Source organism: Penaeus vannamei, chromosome 23, assembly GCF_042767895.1.
Source record: "Penaeus vannamei isolate JL-2024 chromosome 23, ASM4276789v1, whole genome shotgun sequence".
NCBI lineage: Eukaryota > Metazoa > Arthropoda > Malacostraca > Decapoda > Penaeidae > Penaeus > Penaeus vannamei.
Genome location: NC_091571.1, coordinates 30,366,890 through 30,376,889, shown reverse-complemented (window position 1 = coordinate 30,376,889; position 10,000 = coordinate 30,366,890). Strand labels below are relative to the sequence as shown.

Here is a 10,000-nt window from a genome sequence, read left to right as displayed (position 1 = left end):
CACGATGACCACCAAATATAATCAGCCAATCTCGAAATGAACGTCTCATGATTACTATAAATTTAAACTTTCACAAACATACATTTAAGATGTGCATCATCAACAGAAACATAATCTTTAGATCACATTTTATTTACTTGTTTTCTTTACTTGTATTTTTTAAGTAAGAAGTACCAGGATCTAGTTACATCAAACTAATTTGAACAATTATAACTTATTATCCACAATAACACTACTATGTTTATGAAATTTATGTTTACACTACACATGTCAGAGGTAAACTAAGTCAGTTTCCTGTTGCTTTATCCTTCACAACAGCAAAACAGTTTCCACACATTTATTAGTAAAATTATATATCTTTGGTCTTTTATGAAAATCATGTTTTGCTAAAATACATTTCTTTATGGCAGTTTTATAATATATACATAAGTAACAATAAATTATTCTGAAACAAAACATCAAACTTCATTGTACTTATATGAAAAATAAAATAAACCAAGACATTAAAGATAAATAAATTAGATCAAAATATAGGTATATATGCACCATATGCACCACTCTTAATACCTACATATCCTACACTCTCTTCAAGACAAAGATTTTGTTGCAATATTCATTATTCTCCAAAAAAAAAAAAATAATAATAATAACGAAGCATTGTACAATAAACGGAAGTTGGTAACCTAAAAGACCTGGTCACACTGATACACACACACCCCTCTCTCAAACCAGTTATGCTGCTGGCGTCTAAGATCCCAGGTGGTGTCAGATTTCCTTTGCCTGTGTAGTAAGCCACATATCTTATGGCATGGACTTATTTTGCATATAAAAACCAATGCTTCTATCATCAAGAATGACATACACTATAGAGCACAAGATATTGTTTGTACTCAGCTAATACTGTACATTCATGAAAGAGTCCTTTCCAGGATCATTGCATAAGCTTGGTATTTGTCATGGGTAACTACTTACTGCTCACCTTCTCATGCAGTGTCATGACAATGGGTCAAATCTAGGCTAGGTTGACTATTGGCTATCTATATTTTCTGAAATCTAATGCACTCTCTGTCACTGGGTCAGCATGAGAGGAAAATAAGATCAGAGAGCTTCATGCAGAGAGAAGGGGAAGCAGGCAGAAGGTACAAGGACATGATGGGAAAGGAAAAGTCTGGTCTAGTGATTCACACTGGAGGTGGAGCATGAATTGCAAAGGGCTTAAGACTGGGATTGATATCATATTCTGAGTAAGAACAGTAGTATACTAAAATCTATATGCTTTAATATATTTACAGCCATCCATAGATTGTTCATTATCATTTGGTGTAGGCCTGGGATACAGTGAGATAGTGCATATTTACTAGTGCATATTAATCAACTGCTGAAAAATTTAATCAAGTCTATGAGCATCATATGAAAATAAATAACTAGTGTTCACAGTAAAGCTGTATAATGGGGGAGAAAAATAAGAGGGACATATTTTACCATGTTAGGGGATTCCACTGCTTCATATCATACTGTTCACATCATGATATATCATATTATAATTTTCATTTTGGTCTGGACAATATAAACACTCATCATAAAAAAATATGAATATTCTGAATATATTCAGTAAATACCAACATAATGAGGCAATGATGTGAATATGCAGTGTAATTTATGATACTGCCATGGAGGTAAGAGAAGGATATTGATATACTGTACACATAAAGGTGGGGAGGATAGTCACCTTATGAAAACAGACTGGAAAATAAAATGTGCACATTACATATGGACAGGGTGTAACTGAGAGTAGTTAGGGGATAGTGATGTTGTGCACACTAATAGTGTCCCTTTGGGCTACGTCACAGGTTAGCTTCATGCTATGCCCAATAACTTTTAGTGCCCATTCAGGATGTAGGAAACTAGGAGGATCTGGGGCATAGGCATGAGTGGGCAGAATGCTGATGGGCAGCCTCACCTGGTCAGTGGTGGGGGTATTTGGCGTGGGTGTATCAGCAGGACTGTCGTAAGGGGAGACTGGCTGCGTGGGAACTTGAGCTGCTAAATGTTCGCTGACGGATCCTTCCACACACCACCAGCCCTGATAAAGGTGCGGGTCTGTTCTCCAGTCATAAGTGTATGCACCTACTGGTGGGTCGTCCAAGGGCAGGTCTAATGGGAAATCATCTAGCATAAGGCGGGTTGGATGAGGGACATTTTCTAGATGGTCAGTACACTTAGTTATAATAGGAAGAGGAGGAACTGCTGCAGGTTCTGTTTGCAGGTTATCAACTTTATGAATCTCCTTAGTCAATGGTTCAATTTCCACTACTGGTACTTCACTTGGTTTAGGTTCATCTTCTGGAGAATCATCCATAGGAGGCACATCTGATGGGGGTGTATCCATCAGGGGAACATCTGATGGAGGTGTGTCCAATTTATTTTCTGTAACTGTTCGTCCCTGTACCTCAGAGCTGTTACCAAAACTCCTAAGTTGAAGAAATCTTCGACTTGCCGTACTACTTGCACTACTACTGCTTGTACTGTTTTCTTGATCACTATTGTTTCCATCACCTTCTGGCACTTGTTCCTGAGTCCTCTGTGCACGTTCATGCCAATGTGCAAGAGCAGCATGAGCATAATAATAATATGGATTAACTAATGGGTCAGGGTCATCAGGTTCCGATATTGGAGATTCTGGCACAAATTTCACTGGTTCTGGATACAATTCATGAATTGGAGTTGAAGTCTCTGGTATTGGCGGTCCTACTGGGAATGTAACTCTTGGATCCGGTGGATGGTGTCTTTCCGTAGGCTGAATCGGCTGCTGGTGAGAGCTGCCTTCGCTGAGTGGAGTGCTGGCCTGGGGAGGTAATGTGAATGCTGCAGCAACTGTGTGGGGGGTATGGTAGTGATTCCTAGAGGGCATCAGTGGGGTAGAGGCAGTGGTGGTGGTGTGGGTAGTGGTGGGAATGATGGATGAAGTAGTGGTAGTAGTGGTAAAGGCATGAGCCATGGTGGAGCACACATGTTTGGAGGTGCCGACAGAACAGTAAGAAGAAGAATACACAGAAGAATAAGAGGGTGAAGAGAAAGAAGCGTCGAGAGCTGCTGCAGGAGGGTCGGCAAGTATTATGTCCCTAGCCGATGGTTGAGACTGGCTGACACTATCACTGGTAGGGTCAGTGGAGGGGAAGTCTGGCCTAATGGGATCACACTCACGCGCAAAACTAGGACTGTCACTCCCCGGTATGTAAGTCTGTAGGGTATCTTTCGTACGAACAAAAACTTCTTCGGGCGAAGCTCTGATATTGGTGAAATCCTTTAGTCCTGTGGTGTGAACAACTCCATATGGGTCTGTCACATCTGGCTGGATGATGGTTTCCATGGCAGGTGAAATAGTGGATGCTGTAGATGGCGTAGTGGGGGGTGCGCAGCTTACCTGGATGAGTTCTGGAGTTGGTGTTCTAGCAGGAGAGATGGAGTTAGGCATCCGAGTGCCCAGGCGGCTTACATCACGTGAAGGAGGCGCTGAGTTGGCAGGTGTCTGTAAAGTATATCATACCATGCTTACACACACTTTCAAGTAAAATAATTAAAGTGAGACCTATATATTCAAGGCCACTTTAAAAAAGAATCTATATAAATAATGAAACATAACTTTTTAAAAGAAAAAAGTGAACACAAATAGATACAAGGTTGTATTATGCCTTACCCATTGCACAAGACTTTGCACAACAAAAGTAACAGGATTTCCAGTCTTCTTGATGACTTCAACAGCTTTTTCATGAGTGGCACCACGAAGGTCAACTCCTTCAACTTCAAGGATACGGTCACCAGTCTGTTCATGGCAAGAAAAGTTATACAGGAACACGTACACAATGCAAGTTACCTTGAAAATCTTGATGCATACATAAAGAAACGTGATAAGAATATGGGAAGATTAGAGGAAAGAAGTCTATAAACTTCAATTTTTTTTAATTAACTGAATACCCTCCATCCAATGGGCTTTTTGTTTCTTAAAAAAAAAAAAAAAGTAATGGTAAAGTACTGCAAGCATAATACATATATTCAGAGATACATACTTAATCCTGATCCATAATTTGAACTTACTGGAGAGTAGTTATCTTAGGAAACATTCCTTAAGCTTCATAGGTTGGCTGTATTTCCAAACTAACATATAAGGAAATTTTAACACACTGTTTTATTAGAAAAACATGAATCTCTTGCTACTAATACTAATACCATGCACAATCAATAATCAAATGTTTACTTTACTACCCACCTTTAGGTGACCTCCCTTTCCTGCTGGAGAATCTGGTAGCACATTTTTTATGAAAATGCCAGTCACAGAAGACCCAGACCAGCTAAGATCAACTTTACCCCCAACAATGGAGATGCCAAGGGAGTTCTTGTCATCCCGACGCACCTAAAGAATTGAATGGTTAGAAAAGAATCCATTGGTATTATAGTATAGCATATAAATCTACTACCTAATATTGGTCAGAAAATTACTTAAGTTTTTAAGTGCTTCAAAGAATTATATATGTTCTCCAAATCCTTGACATATTACCTCAACAGTGCGTTCGGGACCCCAGTGTTTGCCGTCAAGCATTGGGCTTGCTGTGGATGAACGACCTTCAGAAGGTGCTGCTGTGAGACCCTGTGTGTAGTTATGGTAAATTAATAGTTGGTAATGGCTCATATTTTGATATACATTTTAGCCTATATCATTTTTTATACATATAATGAATATCTCCATTTATCTCACTCATGGTAAAATTTTCATTGTAAACATCCATGTGGTCTATATTATTAAGATATCTACCTACACTTGGCAAAATCTAACTTTATTTGACTCAAATCTGGTAGATCTTTAAACCAATCATATTTAATTATGAATGCAAAACCTCATATCAAGTCTACGAGAAAGTTATTTCAAATATTCAATTGCAAAAAAATACACAATATATACAACTCGATAAAACATAACTCACACACTGCAAAATAAAACTGTAATAATGTAATTCACATACTCACAAAAGATCTACATACATTAATATACTGTACATCAGTCATAAAAAGAAGTAATAACAACAATCTACAGCATAATGTAAACCATTACTTTAAGAGAAGTATAACAATATGCCAAATACCTTACCTTTACAATTAATCCTGTGAAAACTTAAAAAAAAAAACATAAAGAAGCACTAATTCATGCATATTGTCATTGCTTACAGTAGAGAAAATTAAAACAAGCTTGTTTTTCTATCACTAGCATTAGCTTTAAAAATAATGAAAAAAATCAGAATAAAAAATCAGAGCATGTAATGCTGTTTCTTTTGGAAACATAAAACTATTCTTCATAATTTAATGAGAGAAACTATTTAATAATGTTGTTTCAACAAAAACACAACAAAAATTCATTCATATTTCTTATGGAAATTTCTCATGCTGATTTTACCTACTATAAATCAAAATGCAAAATCATATTCTTTGACTGAGAATTATGAGCACAACATGGAAATTTCTTCATGTGGTCTTACAATATTGCTTGTAATATAATTTGCTTCCAATATATAAATTCTTCAAATTGAAGGAAAAATACGCATAAATAGAATTCTATATAACATATTTTACAATAACCTTCTGTCTGACTTCAATGACATATCAATCAAATTAATTAGAAAGTGCTTGTTAAATATCCCATTATCAACATGATGCTTCTCCATGTCCCTTAAAAGATATGATTAAAGGTATAAACTAATGGATCAAATTTCCAATATTAATTTATGACTATTTCATTTTGTTCATTACTGACAATTTTATGTCTTTTTTAAATCACTGAATCAAGTTTCACACCAAATTTCTATTATTAGAATTAATTTTCAAAATCTTACTGATTTAGTCAATTCTAGTAATTCACAATAAATAGTCTATATTAAAAATCTGCAGAAAAAAACCTTTACACATAGTTTTGTCATGAGAAACTGTGCCATGTGATTAAAAAAAAAGAAATCAGAATAAGCAATAAATAATAATTACCATGCATACATCATAAAAATTAAATAAAAATGTACTAACAAATAAGAATGAGTGAAAATCAAGTACTAAACTCACATCATCTGATTCCTTAATAGACATTGATGAGATAGAAATATATCAGTATCAATAAACACATGCTTTCAAATTAAGCATGATGAAACATGCACCTCATATCATTTCAGGTCCAGAAAATATTGGAAAATCAAAATCTGACTACACATATTTACACAAGATATCATGCAAGTTAAATTCATCTACTCTACAAATGAACCCCATGTTTCTTACTACCTGGGTGACTGTCATATTGGTAATAGTTGTAGTAGACAAAGTAGAGCCAGGTAAAACTGATGATATTGCTGTGACTGATGTAGTCACAGTTCTAGTTGCAGTTGGAGTAACAGTTGTGGCAGAAGTGTGATTACTGTCTGGTGATAAATCTTTTCTATAAATAACGGGACCTGAAACTGATGATCTTTGGATCTCTGGCTCACTATCGACAGTAGACTGTGTTAAGCCTTCAAATCCTTTGGGATGAAGAGGCTCAGCAATAATTAATTCTTTACGTGATATACAAACAGGATTAGATTCACTCTTCACAAGTCTATTAGGTTCTCCAACTAGTGGTTCATTTCTGTACCTAGAGTCTATCGATTGATTACGCTCTCTTTGTTCTTGTGTGATCACTTGCTCACGAGCTAAATAACTAGAGTCAAGTATGACCTCACTATATTGTCTTTCGAAATAAGATTTTTGTATATGTGGCGACTCGTCAAAAGATCTGGAAGTCACTATAGAACGCTTCTGAACAACACTTTCAACATCTGTTAAATGAGCTACCACCAACTTCGCACTCGGTGTATTTAGGTCATCTGATAACACGTCACTTACAGAATGGCGATCTGAATCACACTCAACAAATAGGGAACTGCTTCTCTCAGCACTAGAGTCAGAGGATTCACTGTGTTCACTTCTCCCTTTAGATTCTGCAAACCTAACTAGTCTTGAAGATGATTGTTGATAAAGATTTGCTGGAGCACCACTGGTTAGTTCTAAAGAGTCTGGGGTTTGGAAATCACTCTCAGTCCCTGCTAAATTATTTCCTATTCGGTTGTTCACTATAAATTGATTAGTAACACTAGGCTCACTAGTCCCAGTTAGAATATGTATATTAGTAATACATTCAGGATTAGTGTAAAGACAAGGTTCACCTCCAGGAGGTCGACCAGAACTTACTCCATCACCCTGAAGAACCCCTAAAACTTCGTGGTCCTCTGCTTCTGGTTCTAGGCCTACTTTGGGGTTGTACTCTGGATGTGCTTCAGAGACGTTCTTGAAAGTTATTGTAAATGGTCCTTCCTCACTGTCCTCTTCAATATTCTTATTCTCTTCACCTCCAATGTGAACAGAAGAGATATTAGATTCTTCGGCACGTGTCTCAGCAAGAGTTTCACTCAAGGCGTGTTTAATGTTGATAACAGTAAGTCCTCCAACTTCAGTCTCTGGTTGTTGTGGTAAGCTGGAGATAGATCCTAAAAGATCCTCATGACTAGGATCACGTGACCTGAGGTCTCTGGTGATGAAGGATGGGGCAGTGATAGAGCGAGTGAGATCGCTGTTGATGCCACCAGCAGTTTCGTCTTCTGAACTGTCACCCCGGGGCACATATGGAGACCTGGAAATACATTATCATTTAGCATGTCTGCACAAAGATTTCAAACTATATGACACACTAATAGATTTAGGTATGTGAGTGTGAATATGTGTGTGTGTGTGTGTGTGTGTGTGTGTGTGTGTGTGTGAGTGTGTGTGAGTAGAGTATGAGTATGAGTATGAGTGTGAGTGTGAGAGTCTGTGTGTGTGTGTGGGGGGGGGTGGATGTGGATGTGGATTTGGGGGTGGATGTGGATGTGAGGGTGGATGTGGATGTGGGGGTGGATGTGGATGTGAGGGTGGATGTGGATGTGAGGGTGGATGTGGATGTGGGGGTGGATGTGAATGTGAGGGTGTAGGTGCGTGCTGCCGTGCATGTGTTCACCTGTGTATGTCAAAGAACATGTACATGTGACAACTATATAAGTTAATGAGTAAACTTATCTTTAAAAGAAAAACTTATCAACGTTTAAAAAATAAATTGCACACAGCCAACAGAGTTCAATGTTTCAAGCAATTTCTTCAGACATGCATACACACTTGAGTTATAATACTGTACAAGAATGCATTACAACATTAATTCAGACACCAAAGTAAAGTTTACATTTTAATATACATTAATTTAACTTTACAAGGATTTTCTGCAAAATAACTGTTTATATCTTACTCATACACAAATATATACCATAAGTTTCTGTTTTTTTTTCAAAATAGACATCACATCAAGAAGAAAGCAGCTAACTGGGGGAGATACACCTATTCGATATGCTTTCAACTACTGTAATAAAAAATTCAAATAATGTAAATATTTGGATGCCATTATGTACTCTTGTGGATTATTATCTGAAACATCACATATTACAAAGAATTGTGGATTATTGTCAGAAAGATTGTTAATTATTAAATTTCAATTGCTTCAAAGGAAAGTAATATCATGTGAAGTGAATGTTCATAACTTATCAGGTGCTTAGTATCACAGCATTTAAACAATTTATAAGTTATCTAAAACCCTTCTCCAACAAACATAAATCATGTTTGAATATGAAATATGTAAAACAAAAACTCTGTTCAACTTCTGCTAAAAAAGGATTCTCTTCAAAAACGATGCGAATATCTCTTGTGAGAAGTGTGTAAATACAATGGCACTGTATTCACTGACAGTATGGCCAGAAGGAAGATAATGATGATTAGTTAAATGGCCTCTATTTTGTGATTAAATACTGTAAGATCACAAAGTTTGTTCATTTCTTAAGGAAACGGATTGTTGACAATAACTTCTTCAGTTATTATCAAAACTTGAAGGTATCAATGAGTGATTGCCTTGTAAATCTTGCTATCATTGAAATATAACTTTACAATAGTATCAACCAGAATTCAAGTGATTGCACAAACTTTCGCAAGGCTATATTACCGCCAAGCTGATCTGAAGTATGTCCATCTGGCATTAGGTTATGCAGTTGACAAAAAATGTGTTCTGGTGATGTTTATCACTTTGCCATTTTCACAAAAATGCCTGCAATTATATCTGGGAAACAGTCAGCAATTCAACATGACGGCACAATAGTATTTTAGTTATGGATATGCCTGCTCCTTTGGCACAATCAATTTGGCCTAGTCTTTTAAGTGCAGCTCTCTTGAGAAGATAATTTTATAATAATATAAACTCATCATTGTACAAATCCACAAACACATCCTGGCACATCTGTAATCTTATCAGAAGAGTTGGCAGACTCCGCCCCCTTTGCAGCTCATATAGAGATCGCAAAAATTCTCACAAGCTTCACTCGCATCATCTATGAAAAGGGTTGTGTACAGTGGTTATTTTCCAGTTGAATTATTCATGCAGAAAACGGAATTCAAAATGTTATGGTCACTTACCTTTGAAGTAAAAAACGTAGAATTACAGTTATTATAAAGTAATCGTTTTTGAAAGGAAATATTCATGCTGGATGTCTCATATGATGAACATGATTGATTATCAAATACATTTAAAGTTATATTTCATGCACACTGTTTGTCCAAACAGCAAGCTAGTTGCATAAATAATGAAGCCAATATGTGTCTGGTAATACACTGGTACATTATTCTCTGCATTTCACTGTCTATCTTTATCTTGCTGACATCCTAATTCTACAATATGTCTAAGTAAATATCTATCACATATTATAGGGAAAGGTTGGCTATTAACATATACATCATACAACAAACACACTTCTTGTATGTCATGCATGAATCATTCTCCCAAGTTGGACACCATCCATCCACTGGAATTATGTCACATATTTACAATATCACACAGACAACAGTGAACACACATGGTTCT

General features: G+C 36.5%; 1 protein-coding gene across 16 annotated transcripts in view; it reads right to left on the bottom strand.

Moving 5' to 3' along the window:
* Positions 1-10,000, bottom strand: part of LOC113804292 (multiple PDZ domain protein) — a gene marked incomplete at its 5' end in the record, with an annotated part of 877,687 nt that overhangs the window by 189,598 nt on the left and 678,089 nt on the right. For 10 of the 16 annotated variants that reach the window (XM_070137891.1, XM_070137892.1, XM_070137893.1 and 7 more), the window contains 5 exon segments: positions 3,425-3,529; positions 3,698-3,823; positions 4,268-4,411; positions 4,556-4,645; positions 6,316-7,699. In XM_070137891.1, the coding sequence (XP_069993992.1) occupies positions 3,425-3,529; positions 3,698-3,823; positions 4,268-4,411; positions 4,556-4,645; positions 6,316-7,699 (1,849 nt within the window). 16 annotated transcript variants of the gene reach the window in all.